Source organism: Nyctibius grandis, chromosome 2 (assembly GCF_013368605.1).
Source record: "Nyctibius grandis isolate bNycGra1 chromosome 2, bNycGra1.pri, whole genome shotgun sequence".
NCBI lineage: Eukaryota > Metazoa > Chordata > Aves > Nyctibiiformes > Nyctibiidae > Nyctibius > Nyctibius grandis.
The window spans coordinates 97,016,788-97,035,790 of NC_090659.1; the positions used below are offsets into that span (position 1 = coordinate 97,016,788).

Genomic DNA, 19,003 nt, shown 5'->3' on the forward strand with positions numbered 1-19,003 from the left:
GATTGAGAGTGTTCTCCCACGCAGGCTTTTTTCTTTCTTCCAGAGGATTTATTCTCCCTTCCATAGCGTCGTTTCCTCTCTGCAGTGTGTCGCTCATTAGACTGAGATTAGGATTATTTGAATTTCACCTGTCAGTGTGTGACGCTCTGAAAGAAGTATTTGTAAATGCCATTTGAAAAATACACAGCAAGGAAAGCTAGAAATGGAAAGGACCCGTTAAATCATCCAGCACAATCACAGTTGTGGCCCACAAAGCATTTTCCCCCCCTCATTATTTCAGGGCAGTTTACAGCAACTCTGCGTAACTTCTGCTGTTTTCCTTCAGCAGTTATGCTAGAGGCCAAGGCATCTATCGCAATTATTATTTTTTTTTAAAATGAAACCTGCTTTTTTTTCTTCCTTGGACCACTCTGATTCTTTGTTTTGATTAACCAATTAATGATTCATAATGATACATGAAAAGAATGACGTCCCTGATGCGATGACTGCCCGTAGCTGGGGACAGTTGTGGAGCGACCGCCCGGGGAGCCAGGCTGGCTCTCCCCTGCCCTCTGCTAGCAGCCCGCGCCTGTCTTGGGGCATAAGGTTTTTCTTCCTGTAATTTAAGGCGTATCAAGTGAAATTGTGGGTGGTGGCGGTATCGCTGTCCCTATCTAATTCTTTCTGGAGCCTTGTCAAGTTCGTGGGCCGGATGATGATTATTCCCTTCAGATGTGTACAGCTATTATTGTAATGGGCTTTTACTGAGCAGAGCCATGCTGTTAGTCTTTTCTTAGAAATTAGTCTCTCCAGCCACTTGGCACAGAGAACAGTGTAAAAAGCTTTCAAATAACACGTCTGCTGTCTCTTAGTTCAACAAGTCTAACAATGTAATTGTTGAAATATCTCATTTGTGATTCCTAAAGACGTGCCTGATCTTTGCCGTACCTGGTTCCTACGTTTTACCTTTATGCTCTGCAGCTTTGTTCATGCCTAGCTTATGCCTGCTCCAGTGCCAGATTTCTCTCATAAAATTAGGTTGTAAACTTTATGGAACAAGAACTTTCTTGCATGTTTGCGTGATGGTGAGCACAGTAAGACTGACTTGCCAGCACTCCTACGCAGTACAAAAGAGCAATTCTTCTATTTTGAGAATGACTCCCTTGAGCTAGATCTTCTCTTTTTAGATTCTCCCCTGCTGCTGGTTCTGAAGCAAACTGTTGGTTTTGCTTCTATCATTGTGCTTCCAAACTGTTTTATCTGATTGTTACCAGACTCATAAACACTAGTTTAAAGCACATGGACATAAAATTGTGATACTTGCCAAAAGGAACTCTATTTTTTGTTGGCTTAACCACGGCTGTGGAGAATGTAAACTTAAAAAATGATGGAGGAAACAGTGGAAGTTACCACCTTCTCCATCTGATCAGTCTGAATGACATAAAAGGCAATTACAGATCTTTTATAAACCTAGTAAGATAACTAAATATATGACTGGACTTGAACAACAGGGCAGTTTGAGGACCAAAACGGTAGTTTTCTACTGAGTCTCTTTCATGCTTGAAAGCAGTTGACAGTGATACGAATTGTGTAGCAGCAATAAATCTCCGATATCAATATGTGCTGAGGTCAGAGTTACATTTTGTATAAAATACTTGTTATTTCACTATCATGAGTCTTGATCTTAATATGAGACATGCACAGCAGCAGTTACTGCAGTGCAAAGGTGAGTTGTTGTGACCTGTCTTTGTTGTTCTGGCTCAGGAGCTGACATTTCAGGAGGGAAAATTTATTGTACAGTGAATTGTAGTTGTGCTTATTCAGATCCATTGATACAGTATTAGTAATTGTTAAGTAAATGGGAGAAAAGTGTTGATTAATAGTGTAATTTTGTTACTTATTAGTGGGATGTCTTCCTTGTAGTTTATGAAGCAAAGTCAACACAGCTGTAATTTTTTAACTTCCAGGTGTTCTTGGAAAAAAGTACCTGCACTTCGGAGCTGTAGAAGGACATGAGGAGTAAAAGGACCTGGGATCTCACTGGTCAGAATGAAACAGATGTTGAAAGATTTTTCAAATCTATTGTTAGTAGTGCTCTGTGACTATGGTGAGTATTAGAACTATCAAGGGAAAACTGTGAGATGTGTATTCACATGGTGGTTTTGGATGGTGCTGTTTCCAGGTAACCTGTTGAAATCAGATGCCACAGAAGCCACCCCTGATATGCACAGAATATAGTCTAGATCTTATGCAATATTTAGGCAGAAAATGCAACTTGCATAAACTGCCCCTTTAGGTCAGAGTGGCAGGAACCTTTCCTGCTGTATATTTGCTCAGAGAAATAAACAAGATAAATGAACTGATTTCCATGGGCACCGTTGAGGGACTGGCCATGTTAGCAGCAGTAACTGGAACTCTGTTCTCTTGTAAGACTCATATTTCATAATATTTAATAAATGTCATGGAAGATAGACCTATTTTAGCTATCCACACCAGGATGGGCAGAACTGCACCATACAACTACCTGTTTCTCTCCATTAACTATAAAAGGAACCTATGGTGGTTGGCTGAGATGTAAGCATCTACAGTATAGGCAACCTCCTATGATTGAGTGAGCCCCCATCCGATGAACCTAAGCTGCCACTTAGAGAGAGAACTTTTGAGAGCAACAGAGGTGTTCTCTCTTCTCACCATATAATAAGCCAAACAATGGTATTCATACTTATTCAATTTTAGTCATGTAAAATCAGACAGCTAGTCAGAGGCAATCAGTCTCATTTGAGTAGTGCGCGCACATATCAGCACATATTGAAAGCAGCTCAAAACCATCTGCAATCTGAGATGTGTCGAATGAAAAAGCACCTTCTTCTCACTGTCAGCTGGCAAGGAGGGAGGTTAGACATCTAAGTTCAAGTTAGACAACTGTAAGATGTCTACAAGCTGAGGGGCATCCTATGCATGGTATCTTATCTTTTCCAAGAATGTACTAAGTAGGAAGTATATTTGCAAAGGGAATTAATTCCTTATTGCACAGTGAATTAGAAATTTTGAAAATGGGGCTTTAATTCCTAAATAATACCTGTGTTTTCAAAAATTACATTCCTAATTTAAAAGCAGGTGTTCTGACAGATGCAGTACATCATTGTCAAACCATGCTAAAGGATTAAGCCATGTACTGCTGAAATGTCTGTAGGATGGAAAAAGGATTGTTTAGCCCCCACTTATGGAATCAGCTGTGGTAGCAGGTAGTTCACACGCCAAACGGCTGAAGATGTCTTACAAAGGAGAGAAATGGACCAAAAATGTATGCAGTTTGCTCTCCTTGTATGAGTGAGAAAAATCTGATTATAGGTAATGACCAAATACTAAGTATGCTCAGCTACTCATGCCTTGCTTGCTCCATCTACGCTCTAGAACAAGGGATCACTAGAAGGTGTAAAGAATGTAGAGTTGCCATCTTTTAGATGAACTTAATTCCAGTAGAAGTGGAGACACTTGTCAATGGCTTTTAGTGCCATTTCTTCTTCTAATAAGACATAGTTAACTAGCCAAGTTAGGAACACTGCACTGAGTGGGGAACACAGTGAAAGCAAGCATTAAATTCACTTAACCCAAGAAGTGAGGTGAATGATTGCACTATCCACTGGTTCTTGGTGAGCCAGTCCTGTAGGCATTCACAACTAGTTGACTCAGAGATAAAAGGTATTATTCCTGAACTTTATAGAGTGTGGCACAGTAAGTAATTACAAGGTGCAGTTAAAGAGCTAAATCTCTGCTGCAAACTTTAGGTGCATCATGTTTTGCCTTACTTCCAGTTAAAGGGTAGTCCATGATTCAGAAAATGACTTCCAGCCAGTTCTATGTGTACACATCTTTAAGTATCACATGGGTACATAGATTTTAGATAACTATTTCACTCATATACTTCTCTGTTTCAGACCAAGACTATTTTTTAAATGATCCAGTACTCTCTGGAAAATTACTGTAATGCTAAAAAAAGCCTTAACATACAACAAAGCAGTATTCGCATTTCTTATCAGTTTTTCTGATGTGTTTGTTCTTCTTAGCTCTGTGCTGCTGGTGGCTGACAAGCCAACAGCACAACCCAAGTTGGCTTAAACACAATTAAAAATAAATAAATATCAGAATAGCACCCTCAAATAATTCTTCTTGCTCTTCAGTGAAAACAAGGATTTTCCTTTTGATCTTTCTGAGCGTGAGTTCTTGCAAAGACTCCTGTGGCAGGTTGTTGGCGCCACAGCAAGGCTCTATTCAATGGCAGACCATTGTAATGACAACCGAAAATATACAAATGCATTGGAAGCTGCCCCTGACTGGCTGTCCAAACAACTGGGACCAAGTTTTGGCATGTGACACAGTCATGTGCGCACAGCAGGCTGGAGGGCGGCTGAAGGAGCTTGCGGTGGAAGCTGGCTACTTCTGACTGGTGCCTTTTGGAATGTTGTGAAAAACTATGTGGGCTATCCAAGAGTGCAAAGTTCTTGTGTTATTAACTAAAGATGAGGGGAAGGATGCTGTGAACTGGGGTGCACCAGCCAGAGCTCTGCACTGCTGTAACAGCATCCTCCAGTAATGCTCACTTCCCTCGCTTCCCAAGTGATCTGCATTAGGGTTGATGGAAGCTACGTGGCAGTCCCCTGGCCTCTCTCCCATCCTCCCACACACATACACAGTGGTGTTAATTCTTCTCATCTGAGCCATTCTAAATAAAAAATAGTGCAAGAGAGTCAAGACGGTTGTAAAAGAGAGTAAGAACAGTAGAGCAGTAGGCACAAACATCAATGCTTTTCATTACTATGACTTGAATGTTTTTGCTGTAAGTTTAAAGCGTGAAGTTTAGATTTTTTCATGCTGTTTTTTTGCCATGTTCTGATTTCTTTTTCCCTTATAATGCTTCAGCTAAGTTGAATCTAGCCTATTCCTTTTTAGAGAAATGCATCATTTTGCCCATGTTCGAAGAAACAAAACCCAACAACTTGCAACCATTTCACTGGGAAACTCTAAGACAGCTGTGGGAACTTCGTGTTTGTTCGAGTGCTCATGGTGGCATGGGACATGCTTTCTGCTGTCCTTATGAAGATTTGCCCAGACGTGGTCTGGATTTAAGTCCTTGCAGATGAGTTAGTGATGAAGTTCTCTGAAGGGTCGAGCGTGCCCCAACTACCTCTGGCCCCTCTTGCCAGCCCCACACAAGATGGGGGCTTCTCTTGCTCCAGCCCAGGGCAGCGGAGTTCCCCCACATTTGTAATATCGGGCACTAGAGTTGCTTGTGCTGTGCTCTCTGCTGTCATGCTAGCAGTGAGAAAGAAAGGTGGGAACTTACTGGAGTTAATGGCAGGCCCAAGAAACAGGAGAAGGTAGAAGAGCTATAAGGCAAAGAGATGAGGACAGGATTTTGGAGAACCATGGTAATGGTAATGGAGTTAGGATGGTACCCAAGAGTTGTTGATAGTAGGTGATGGTAGGAACAGGACTGGAAAATATGGGCAGGCACAAATGACAGAACCAAAACACGAAGAGCAAGGAGAATGTGTTGCTGGGCAACTCATAGAGAGCCATTTTTCACAGGCATTCAGGGTCTGTTTCCTACTCTCTGAGTGTCCAAGTTGAGATCAGGTTTGCTGGGGTGCCATGTGCTCACCGCAGCTGGGATCAATGGGATCCTGCTTTGGATGTCTGAAGGACTGTTGTATTTAAAATCAGGTCCTGGGTTTCTTAGGGCATCCATGATTAGTTTTCACCTTTGTGCCTGTGCCTTGGTTCCTAACACACTAAACAAGAATAGTGACATCGTCTCATCTTTCGGGGGTATTGAAAGGATAAACTCATTAATATTTCTAATGCACTGATATACTATGATAAGAGCACAATAGAAGAGTCTGTGGGGGAAATGAATAATTCTGTGTTATCAGGATGGATTTTGGATGGTGTGTAGTCAATAATACATGGGACCACCCATGGAAAAAAGAGAACAAGAGTCCTCTGGTAATAAGCACCATCCATCTGCCAAATGAAGCAGCATCTTGTGGAACTACAAATTAAAGACTGAGTTATAGTACATATATGTAAGAGTATATGCATGATTTACGTGTGTAGGGCTGTGCGTGCCACCTTCATTCGAACTTTATGGATGTGGTTAGAGCTGGCACATGTTATAGCTGGTGGAGAGTAATAGGCTCTTCTAATGCACACTGCACCTCACCCTGATGTAAATGTCTGTAGCTGGTCAGATGAATTTCTTCCTGAAAATTTTCCCTGCTGACAAGAAAGTGAATCCAAGGTGACTAACTCAAATGAAGCTTAGAGTGGTAAGCATCTAATATTCTGTGAGATGAGTCCTGCTACTCCGGACTGCCGAGTGCTTGCCTTGGCAGTTGCAGTGTTTTTCCAGCAAAGCTTGCTTTGAGGTAATCTTAAGACATGTGTAACAGATTTAACAAGTCAAAGTATTGTTAGTTGATACTACTTATGAAAGGATTGCTTTAACTGAAGTTTTACACTTCCGTAGCACCTTCCTTCCAAGACTCAGAAGGCTTTTCCCAGACAATTAATTAAATAAAGATGTCTCATAGCACATTCTGTATCTGGAATAGTTGTATGCAGTTCCCATTTTTCAGATAACCTTTCTATGTCTGAAATGCTTAAGTTTCAAGCAACGCAGAAAAGCTAGCTGAGCTGAGAACGGAAATGTGATCTTCCCAATCCATTGCTTTAGATATCATCTATCCCCACTAGTTACAGCACGTTTTAGGATAATTTGGCAACTTGCGCAAACATGGCCATGCAAGAAGTGCATTTCAAAAGACCGTGCCATTTATAATGAAATGATGTCATTTAGACATGTTACACCACATCCGAGACAAGAAAAGTGCTGCAGTCACCGTCACTGTTATTTTCAGCTCTTTCACTCAAGTGTCTCTGTGATGCAAATGAGCAAAATGAAAGATTCATAAGACAGAGCAAGAGAAGAGGCTTCAAAAAGCATCATGCAGACTTCCTATTTTATTTAATTGAGGGACATTTTTCATGTTTCTGTATTAAGAAGCTAGTGTCCTTTTTTTTCTGAATTATAGCTAAAGTAAGTGGAACAACAGCTGGCCACTGTGAAGTGGACTTTAAGAATCTGTAAGTGAGAGACGTTGAGAGGTTTGAGAATCTGTCCTGATAAATGAAGTTTTCTGTGAATCTTTTGGGTTGGTTTTTTTTTTTCTTTTTTTTTTAAAACTTGTTTTTAACCTTGCTGAACATGTTACTGCAGTGGACTTCGAGCTGCTCCAAACCACGTTCTTGCACAAAGGAGAGGTGGTGAGCTTTAATTGCTATAGCTAGGACCTTTTTTTTTTTTGTGGACTGATTCACTTTTAAAAAGTGTGAGAACCACTTCTTGAATATCCAGTTTATAAATCCTTGTTTTCTTCCATATGGTAGATGAACAATCATTTGTCTCTTTGGTTCTTAACACTGTTGTGAAACTGTTTTCCTTTCAGTTCTCGGCGAAGTGGAGTATCTCCTGTTGGAGCGCCCAGATCATGTAGCCTTCAGCAATGACACAGTGTCTGTGGAATATCAGTACTATAGTGGTGGTAATGTGACAGCAGAGCATCTGTCCATCCTATTGCTGGATGCCAGCACTGACGAGATAATTGCAAGAAAACAGCTTCCAGCAAATCAGTCCCAGGGGAGGGTAGAATTTGAGTGTTTCCATTTCAAGAGTGCTGGGGACTTCTTGTTCAGAATGGTCTCTCCCAGCGATAACAGCAGTGCTGCCCAGTGGAGCAGAAGAAGTGTGTCTACCCTCCATGTGGAGTGGCCTGTATTTCACATTGATTTGAACAAGAGTTCAGAGGTGCTTGGGAGCTCCCTTCAGGTTGGACTTTTTACAAATGAGCAGTTGTGTGCCATGAACGAGACAGTGGTTTCACTGGATGTGATATTCACCAGCACCCTTCATGAATTCGGAAGAGTAAGCTCTGATGAGACTCTGGGCATTAGAACTAGCAAAGGAATCCCGCTCTCTAGGTCCCAGTGGGTAGAGTTTGATTGCCCACCTGTTGGTCAAGAAACATACATCACTGTGTTACTGAAATCGTTAGAAACAGATTCCATCATTGCCTCCATAGGACCCATAGATCTCCTCCACAAATTTGGATACAGACTGGTGGTGGCACCAGAAGCAACGTGCAAAACTTTGGTCCAGGTCTTCGTAGTCTCTCCACCGTGCACTTCTATTAGCGGAAAAATTGTCGTCTATAAAGAGGCTCTCAAGCATCCTAGTCAAAGAACAACTTGGCTGTATGAAAACACCCTTCACCCAGGAGCCAACAGGACAGAATTTAACTGCACTTTGTTTGATGCAGGGAAGAACAAATACTGCTTTGACCTTTTGAATTTCTCAAACCGAAGCCATTTCCCAACAAGAGTTAAGGAGTGTATGATGATCCAAAGGAATATGGGTTTGTACTGATGTTTGTCCTCTTTTAGCCAAAATCAGCACTCTTCCCAGCCAACATGGATAATGATAAATAGGTTTGATTGTGGTGTTCCCTCTTGAATAGCTACTTTTTGGGTCTCCTACACCAGACAAAATAGTTGTAATGTCATATGCAGGTGGGAACAAGATGGAGTAGACCGTTGCGTAGAGGCATACAAAAAGACACGTGGTAACAAATGCCACTGTGGTAGCTTAAAAGTGCGCTAAGTTAGCATTAAGTGCCAACCGAAGCCATTTGGGGCATTCTGCATGATGTATCGATGTAGTCTGGGTAAAACTGAAACTTGGCCCTCTCAGTAAGATGAGAAGCTACTGCAGTAGATCTGGCCCATTGGAGACACTAAAGGTAGGATTAGTCTTACCTACATCTAAGTGTCTAAAAGCCAAGGGTCCAACATTAAGGAGTTGTCTAGCTTTTTAGTCAAGAGAGACAGGCATTTCATGAGGGTGATTCATGGGTATAGAAGATACATGGGCTGAATGCTCACGTGGGTGCCTTTTTCTTTAGCCCATTTGCTGTAGGAGTTGAGAGTCCTACCTGTTAGATACACAAATTTTGGTGAGATGAATCAGGATTTGGCCATAGCGAAAGACACTGTCATGTCACTTGGACAGCTTACAGATTTTTCAAGCAGCCTTTCAAGACATGCCTTTCTGTTTAAAACAGACCAGGCTGCATTTTCTGACCCATGAGGCCACCTGGCAGATCATGGCTCACATTTGTATGGCTAAACTTTTCCTCCCAGAAAAGATTAGAATCATACAAACTGCCAACTAGGGACAGTCAGTGGTCCATGTGGTCCATATGGTCCTTTGCGCCATGACCAGGCATGGTCTGGGAGAGTGCTGGTTGGCAGAAGTCAAAACCATGTCCAGGAGTACGAATGATCATGGTTAAGGAGTGATCACAGTTAAGTATGATGACAAGACAGAGCTTGAGCCCATTTTTCAGCCCCATTTAAGGAATATCAATACATTCTATTTGTATCTATACATCTTACACAGATGTAGCTTCAGAGGTGGCAGTCCATGGTTTGGCAGAGTCTACAAGTCACAGTAGCATGGCAGAGGAAGCAGATGAGCCAAATGTCCTTCTCATCCCTCATTTGTGGAAGGCAACCACAGTGAGGGAAGGGCTGCATGTGCATGTGAGGATTGGGGTTGGATTGGGTTAGGTTGTGTTGCCTACACCCTGGAACAGAAAAGTAAATGTTCTCGTTTGGAGCAGGGTTGTGTCCATACGTAATAAATCATTCTTTCCCATGTAAACACTTCAAAGAGTTTGGGTTGAAAGGTTTGAGATGGACACCATTTTCTACACCTCCCCACCCTGGTCTCCCTGAAAAGAAAGTGCAGGAGCTCGAGCCAACAAAGGGTCATTACGCTTCATGGGCAGGTCTCTGAGTGGGGTTGTCCGGAGACCGGGAGTCTAGGACATGCTCCATAGCACACAGTCCAGGCACAGCCTGCCTTAATTAGGTTCATCATGTCACGTGGGCTTACTTTGTACTATTCATATGTTCTGAAACTCTTCGCTCTTTAATTAACGCTCTGTACTAAAAATTACCTCTATTTTCACCATATGCCAAACTTGATACTTAGTTCTTCTCTTCATCTTAATTTCCCATCTGCATTCTCTGTTGGCACTCTCTCTCTTCCTTTGGCATAAGAGTGTCTATCTAAAAATGAAAGCATATTATTTTCTTAATGGAGATAATTCTCAAGGAAAAAGGAAGAGAGAATTCCAATTCTTCCTCTGTGCTTGGGTGGTATGTTACACTGATGCGATCTAGATAATTACCCTGACAGATGAATACCGAGGATATGACCTAGATGTGTTACTGTTCCCAATATTTGACTGTTTTAATTGATGAGATACACCTTAAGCAATGACTCCCTGCAATCTGCTTTGCGTCCTTGGGTTCCCCAATAGCACCATCCATACAACTGCAGTCGAAAGAATCAGGTTATGCCTGTGAAGAACAGAGTTAAGTCAATAGCTGCCAAGTTAGAAGTGTCAAATCTACAAAGCCGATGAAAGCGAAACCGCACCACGTAGCCATAAATAAAATGTCAACCTGAAATTAATTAGACTGCGGCACATTTGACTTCGTGCCTGTATCTGTGAGACTTCAAAGCCCGCAGGCAGCGTTTGAAAGGAGCGGGGTGTTCTGGGAGGGGCACATCAGCCTGAAGCCACGGCAGGCAGAGTGAACCTGCGCTGGCTGCTATGGCCGTCCGCCTCCCGGCTGTTTCGGAAAGCCCTCTCCTGGGCTCGGGAGTGCCTCTCACCCAGCTGCAGGGCACTGTGCATAGACCCGGACCCCTGACAGCTGTTCATGGAAAACATGCGGCTGCTGCACAGCAGGCGCCTCTCCACAAGTCACTTATTTTCTGCTTTGGACTTTTTGAACACACTCAGCTTAAAGCAAGGAGAGGTGATAAATCCTCTAGCCTGGGCTTCTGTGAGTGTGGGCCATCACTTCTCGTCCAGTTACCCTGGTATTGAGTCTCACAACTAGTCTTTACATTCAACTGCCACTTATCCTCCAGAGAGTTATCCAGTCTTTTGTTGACGGCACCACAAAATGGAGACCCTTCTGGTAATTTCTCTCAATGCTCTGCTCTGATTTTTTTTTTTTTTTGTAAAAAAAGAGGGAAACTCTGTGCGTTTCATAACTAAAGCTCATCTAGCTTCATCCTCTAGTGACTGGCTCTTACTCTGCTGCTCTCTGCTAGAGGAGACAGCTGTTTCCTATCCACTGTCTTCCCCCTGCAAAGGCGTTTGCACATCTGGATCATCTTGGTCCTTCCAGATAATCTCAGTGTTCTTTTTAATAAACTGAAAAGATTAAGTCTTTAGTTGGAAGGTATTTTCTTCAGGATTTGATTAATTTTCTGGCCCTTTTTGGCTCCATTTCCATTTTTTTAAACAGTCCTTTTATTTGATGACAGGATTGCCAGCTTTGGATGGTGTGTTCTGATGTCGTCCTCACTGATGCCCCTTGAGCAGCTACTTACTGCTTCTCTGCTTTAATTTCCACTGATTGCATTAGCTAATTTTGCCATAACTTTTACCCTGTAAACTTCTCTTGAGGTGTTTTTTGCATATGACCTTCCAATATGTAGTCTACCATCCTGCAGGTACAATTTGTATTCCTTCTTCCTACATTTTTACGTTTTCCTGATTTACAATCTACTTTGCTTGAGTTATCCTAACCTAGCAAGTAACCTACATTGCTCCATACAACTGCATTATCTACTTATGTCATCACAGGAGTGACATATTCTATCAGTAATGGTTTTACATTTATTTTCGTATCAACTAGGCAAGCGTTGTACAGCACTGAGCCTTGTACTAATCCCTTTGGAATCTCTCCAAATGCATTCCCACTTGGTGATGGTTTTCTGTTGACATTGCGTATCAAATCTGTCGCTCAGCCAGTTCTTACTTCATTTAGCGTATGCTCTATTATTATGAAGCAGAGATATCGTCTTGTAAAAGATCAAAGCTTCTAAATCATTAAAATCACCTTTATCCAAAGCACAGAGGATGAGATAAAAGATGATTTTGCCACACGCGTTTTCCATAGATTGGGCATCAGTTATATGCCTGACCCTTCATCAGTCTTGCTCTTTACTCCTCATCCTAGCCAGGTTTAGTCCAGCCTGTGGAACAGGAACCTGCCTTGTGTCTGGAGCAGGAATAAGGCTCTCAGTGTCCCTGAGTGGGCCGGGACAGCAGCTCTTCCAGCCCAGGACATCAGCTTCAGAATGAGTGTGGCAAAAAAAGCTTGTGCTAAGACTGTGACTATATCTATTAAAGGTGGGGAATACGTCTATTAAATGTGAGCCAGCACTTGTGCAGCTTTCTGTGGACTCCAGCTGGAGAACCTGTGAAAAAATAACAGCGAGATGTGAGTCATTTCATTCATCTCAGTGGGGTGTTAACTGTTTCACACAAGTGACTTAGAGAGAGTCATGCAGCTATTTTTTTTCCCTGTGTTTGACGGGATTATTTGAATGTCTGAGGTAGGAAACTCTGTTAGATCATCTTACCCAGCAACAGACGCATTGCACACTCATTCTTTTCAACACTTTATCCTGTGCTTTGCTCATCTGGGATTTAAGTATCCCCAGCAGTGAGACTTCTGTACTCCTTAGGAGGATGTTCCATGTCCTAGCCTGTATCCCGCTTGAAACATTCGGGATGAGACTAATAAAATTAATCAGTAATGCTGCAGCATAGAAATGGGCATATTTTCTTCATATTTCTGTTGTTAATTAACTTTCTTTTACAGTTCTTAAGTTACACTCCGGAGACCGGTTTCAGCTTCGGCGTGACTCCCAGTGAAGCCTCTTGCACTTGCCGACAGCAGAGATGAATTTTGTTCCTCTGACTTTTGCTGTCAAAAAAAAAGCTATCAGGAGGTCAGCAGGGCATAAGAAGTGCAGCAGTTGCCAGCAAAGGGAAAGAGGAAGGTAGGGGAAGACCTTCTGAAGGGAAAAGTGGTCAGTAAGGGAGGAGAGGAGTAAGTGGAGTATCTAGGGGTCAGGCAGGTATATACAACTTCCATCAAATTCTTGCTCCCTGAATAAGACTGCATGAATCAGTTCTGCCTATCTGTAGGAAAATCTGGGAACCAATTAGCTCTGTTGCCTGAATCTGTACCTGGCTTGTGTTTATTTAGAAACAGGCGGATGTAGGGGATCCGGGTATGCCAGAGCTGGTTTGTGCCCCATCTGCTTCTGTGTCAGTGAATGCTTCATCTCCACACCCCTAGCATTTTAGGAATAAATCGGGTGTTATGGATTCACTGGGATAGCTCTTAGCTTTTGAAAAAAAATTTTAGGTTATCCCTCTGCAATTCTTAAAGATGCCTGTTTGTGGGGAAAAGACTGTAATTTGCACAGACGGAGTCTTTTTTTCCTTTGAAGGGATCCTTGTCCTTTCGTTGTCCAAATTAGTAACCTGTTGAAGCATGCCACCATTTCAGTCCACCCAGGCTTCATTTCCATGGAAACAGAGAAACACGGAACGGGTGAGAAGGGTGTTTCCCCAGGTCTTATCCAAACACCAGTACAATGTTTGTACACCCAGTCTCAGGACCTAAAAACTGATCTCAACTTCCACAGATACCCTGCAATCCCCCAGGCTAGCGTAGGCGTTTATATGAGCCTGTAAATAATTAGTAATTTTGTCCCATATGACTGGTCTTGTTGAAATACTTAGGCTGGAAGGATGTCACGTGCGTCAGGCTGGAAGGACGATGCTGAGCATCCCTCACTGTCTGCACCATTGGATAGCACTGCATGCTCGAAGTCTTATGAACACAGAGATTTGAGGGGAGATATTTATGCAGAGCAACAATTAACACAGTTAATTGCATTTATCTTTCATGTTGGCACATTACCAACTGTCAGCTATTTCAAACTAATCAGTTAGATGTCTTCATGTTGATAAGTGATTCCTCAATTGTATGTGAAAAAATTCACACTTATTAGAGCTAGTTTGCAGTGTGTACCTTCTGGTTTTCCCCCTGGTGCTTTGGATCTGTTTGTCTTAAATGGAGGTTGATCATTTCATTTCCTTGGGGGAGAAGAAACTATGCTTCATTTTCTTTTACATTCTGGTATTTGCAGGAGGTTGCAGAGCAAGTTGCAGGAGTTTCAATCTCCGGTCTTTCATGGGAGCTGGAGGATTTCCTGCTCTCCTGCTGCTTAAGGCACATTTTGTTAGCCCCAAAGCTATGGATGCCAAGTGATTTGCTAAGGAACTCTGTGCCCTCAGCTGAAGCCAAAGTCAGTGAAAAGTGCCCCAGAGCAATGGGCACATCATAGGTTTTATGTCAAAGTTAGAAAATTACTCATCCTAAATGTTTTTGTACGTTGAAGCCCACAGGCATCAATGCGGAGGCTGTGGAGCACCCTCCACTACGCCGGTGTTAGCACTGGTGGCAACCAGAACCTTTCTGGGTCTGGCTCTATATCTAACTGTAATTAACAGAAGTTTAAACGAGCAGAGAATGTGGAGAGATGGAAAGGAGCTAGCTCACGCACTGGAAATTATGGCAAGGACTCACCAAGCTGCTCACATAAAGCAGTCTGTGAGGATGTGGGTGCCTACCTCCCTCTGCCAGTGATGAAGGACACTGCTGGAGTCTTTAATGATACTGATATGAAGAAAAGTGTCGTTATATCCCCAAATACTCTGATACCATGAAGTGTTTTGAAGGAGGGATCAGTGGGCCCTTGACTGACTATTGATTATGGCCATTTTTCTTACTGCCCTCACTAATAGCTCTGCTCGCTGGCTGATGTGATTTTGCAGCTGTCCAGGGTTTGTACCTTTGAGGGACTCCTTACCCCAACAAACTTTCCTAGTTCCACTCTCCTTGGCATCCTCTGATTCCCTTTCCTACTGACACCACACACCATCCAGTCATGCTCCATTTTATACTTTACTGGGAACTGGCATGGCTGCAAACTGGAGGAGGAGTGGGAAAGCTCAGCCTGCCTCTGGGCTTCTCTCCCCTGATGTAGCAGCTCTCCAGCTCCAGAGACCAGAGGGGTGGAAGCAGAGAGGTGCACAAAGAGCACAAAGTGAAAGACAGCCTGGGATCGTGGATATTGCAATATTGTGGTAGAGTCAGTGGCAAATAGCTGGGGAGGTCACTTGGTGGTGTGTGGGCTTAAAAGTGCAGCACCACTGGGGTGTCTCGCCATGCCCACCTCTACTCTGCATTAGGCGAGGCAGACATACTCGAACATGCATGCACACAGATGTGCGTGAGTATGTGCCCACGCACGCTTTACAGCCTTGGCTGACAGCACAAGTGTAAGCTCAAAACCTCCAGGCCTCGTCCTGCACTTCAGGTGAGTACCTGCACGCAGGAGAGCAGCCCCATTGTTTCCTGTTACGCTGCTCGTGTTAACGTTATTCGTACTGGCGTGCTCACAAAAATTTGTAGGACAGGGCCCAAAGCAGTTAAAATTTCGTGTTTATTAAAACACAGCTGTATTTATTTTTGTTCAAGACTTTTAAAAATAATAACACACTATGAACAATACAGCAACCAATACAACATGAAATCATAAAGCCATTTCCAGTCATGCAGCACTGTCTGGTCCTTTAACATCATAAATTGTTCACTGATCAGGAGCTCGGTGGCATGCTAGCAGCAAAGCAACGGTGTAAGAAAAGTAAAGATTGTGACCTGTGTTGGCAGTAGCAGCACCATAAATTATTTAAAAGAGCAAACTTCAGCAAACCTCATCTACGTTTTGTGATTTAGCTGATTTTCCACTTTTTCTGTGAGCAGTGAAATGGAGCAAGTGGTCTATTGTTTTTCTTTCTGGCGCATTTCAATGCCAGATTACTGAGTCAACTGACCCATAGGAGGGTCCCCAGGGTATCTTTCCTTAAAGATTGCACCTGGATTCGTGCATTGGTTTAGAATTTAAAGTTGTGATCCTGCTTCAGTGCCACAGCTGTCAGATACGGGCAGGAATGGTCACTTTCTCGCTCTGGTTTCTCGCTGCTGTAAAGTTTGAGTGTTGAACACTGGATGAGGATGTTGTCTAAGCAAGAGGAATTTCATTACATATTAAAAATTATAATATTTGAGGTAGCATTAGAACCTGAGCCTGCCTCCACTTAAAATAAATAAACGAACCTGCAAAATTTCATCTTGAGTTAATTGCGTAACCATAAGCAATAAAACAATAGGCACCTGTAAGCTGTCAAGTGAATGATTCAATAATGCATTTGTGTGTTGAGAAAATAATAAAGAGTAAAACCGATATTGCCGTTTCATTAGACCTTGTAGGCTTGTCCTCCTTTCACAGTCATATAAATCAGGAGTAACTACACTTAAGTCAATGAAGTTATCCTGCTGTAAAAGCACTATTTGTCAGGCAGTAATTGGATTAATATATAAATTACGAACCCATTCCAAAGATTTGTGGATTAATTTCCATTTGCTGTTGTTCCAGGCAGGTCCTGCCAGCCTCAGTTAACTGACTGCTGTGTTGCTGGCTGGCACTGGAGTGAAAAAAGGAAAAAAAAGTGGGAGTGTTGCCCCAGACTCTGATGGGAACAGGAGCAGGTCCCTGGAAGCTTCTTGCTCTTTCAGTGTTGCCATTTACATTATTTGGTTATTTATTGCTGGTTTTCTTAAATAAGAGAAAACATATGCTTGTGTCTTTAAAGGTAAGGAGGCGGACGCATTCCTCATTGCTGTGAGCTTGTGTATTTGCAGAAATGTGGAGCCCGTGGCAGCCCTGGAGCCCCTGCAGCGTCACCTGCGGGGACGGCGTCCGGGAGCGCTTCCGAGAGTGCCTCACCTCCTCGCCGGCAAAACCAGGCTGTGCTGGATCACCGAGGGAGACTTCCTTGTGTTCACTGGAGGAGTGTTTGTGTAGGTAGCTCTTCTGTCCTCTTCCCTGTGGTCGTGTGTCTGCCCTGGCAAAAGCAAAGGGCCTGTTATCAGAAGGGCTTTGTAGAATGGAAGCATCCGATCTTTCCTTCAGTCGTATTGATTTTGGGGGGGTGTCACGTTCCTGCGGTTGATGGAGTAGGGTGAGAGCCTACATGTGTTTGTGGGAGAGCTGGAGACAGGGCTCCAAGGCTTAAGAAGATTTCTGCACGCTGCGAGTGCCATGGAAGGGGTTTAAAATCTCCAGCATGGACAGGGGGTGGGGAAGGACTGGAGGAGAGATCTTAGGGCAGCAGGACATGTTCAGTACCGAAGGCCAAAGACTCCAGGCAATGGAAACCTATTAAAAAGTGAAAACCTGTTAAAAGAGGACTGGTTCCAGCTGGGACCTGTGGTGTGGGGTTCCCATTCTGGGAGTTTTTTGCAGTGGCAGTGCCAGGTCTCCTCCTGCTCCAGCCTGCCGCTGCTGTTGGCCGGTGACAGGGCAGGCTGGCTGATGCAGGCAGGTGGCAAGTGGGTGCAGATACAGGAGACTTGACCCTCCTGTGGGGTGAGAGAAGGTTACAGCAGCTGCGTGGCCCCCCATGAGGCTGGATGAGGCTGTGCCAGCACCATAATCGGGTGCTTGCAGCCAGCATGAGGGGCAGGAGAAGTGGCCCCTTTTAATGGGGTGGTGGTGCTCAGTCCATGCAAAAGTTTTGCTTCTTGCAAACTCCCTGCTGAAAAGGAGGGTGCTGATGGCAAGAGGCTCTGGAGGTCCATCTGCTCAGAAACTGGCTGATCTACAAGCTCCAGTGCCTTTGTGTCCCACAGGTGCCACAGGTGGGAGGGATGGGGAAGGGAAGGTGCACAAGGACTGTGCAGGCTTGTAGGCTCTCAGGCTGTAATTGAACAGATGTTTTAAGCTGTTACAAAGTGAGCAATGCCTTACCCCTTGCTTTGGCTGCTTCCATGCACTTCTTTGTGCTGGCAAAAGTGGAGCATGGAGAACTGGAGTGAAGTCAGCTAAAAAATGGACAGTTTGAGGATGTGGGGAAGTTGCTTATCACATGGCCATTGCAATGCTTGTGCCACTGAAAAGGGAAGGGTAGCAGACAGGGAGAATGTGTAGCCAGGGCATGACTACTTTTTTGATGGAAGTGTTGGCTTGAACCAGCTTCAAGGTGTTTGTTGAATGAAAGCCTCAGAAGTAAACAGGCAGGACTGAAATGTGTTGTGGAGCACCGTAAGAAATGGGTTGGTATTGAACAAAAGGTCAGGTGAAGGGAAAATATTAAAAATTACATTCCATCAAGCCACGTATTGCATTTTGTCAGTGTTAGTGCAGCACTTGGGATGTTTTGGCAGTTTGTTGTTAAGGTGTCTGGTGTTTTAATGAAGTGTTGGCCCTGTGGGTTTGCTTATTTCGTAAAGCTGTAGGTGTAAACAGAGAGGAACAAGTCAGATATTTAGGGGCCCAGCTTAAAGCTAATGTCCTGCTCTAGGGCTGCTTGTCTTTTCTATGCCAAACTCTGTCAGACTGCTGGGAGCAGCAATGCCACCAGCAAAATGCAGTAGGGTAGTTGGTGTTTTTCTAAAGCTGATGCTGAGCTGTGCTATTCCGTGTCTCCTGTTACCTGCTGGAGGGGTATTTCCGTAAGCATAGTGTTTGGCTTGGCTCGTCACTGATCTGTTTCACCCCACTCCTCTGGAGCTCAGAGAGCAGTCCCAGTTCACAGAGCTCCCCGGAGTGGGGTCTGTACATGTGGAGTGTGTGCTAGACAGGTGATTTGGGTGTGCACCTTGCTTTTCATGCGCAGAAATGACAGGCGCCTCCGGTGCTTCTTGGAGGTGTGACTCTTTCTATGCAGGTGTGTAGCTGTATAAGGCTTATGGTGGTTTCCAGAGAGGTCAGCTGTCCTGTGCGTATGCAGTACACATGGCAGTGGCAGTCTGGTTGGAGTTACTGTCTGACAGCGCTCAGCAGGTCTGGACAATCCTCAAATTCCAGCAGGCTCTCTGGGTTAATAAAGAGGGTTTATAGATAGAAACCCCAGATGCACAGGAGGCCTGCATCTGCACCCGTTGCTGTGGG

At 43.7% G+C, this 19,003-nt stretch overlaps 1 protein-coding gene across 3 annotated transcripts in view; it reads left to right on the plus strand.

The window, feature by feature from the left end:
- Nucleotides 1-19,003, plus strand: part of THSD1 (thrombospondin type 1 domain containing 1) — a 30,721-nt gene that overhangs the window by 5,515 nt on the left and 6,203 nt on the right. For all 3 annotated transcript variants that reach the window (XR_011050313.1, XR_011050314.1, XM_068425224.1), the window contains exons 2-4: nt 1,947-2,086; nt 7,488-8,453; nt 16,753-16,911. Coding sequence is in view for 1 of the 3 variants with exons in the window: in XM_068425224.1 (XP_068281325.1) it covers nt 2,029-2,086; nt 7,488-8,453; nt 16,753-16,911 (1,183 nt within the window). In the remaining 2 variants the exon portion in view is untranslated. The remainder of the gene's footprint in view (nt 1-1,946; nt 2,087-7,487; nt 8,454-16,752; nt 16,912-19,003) is intronic.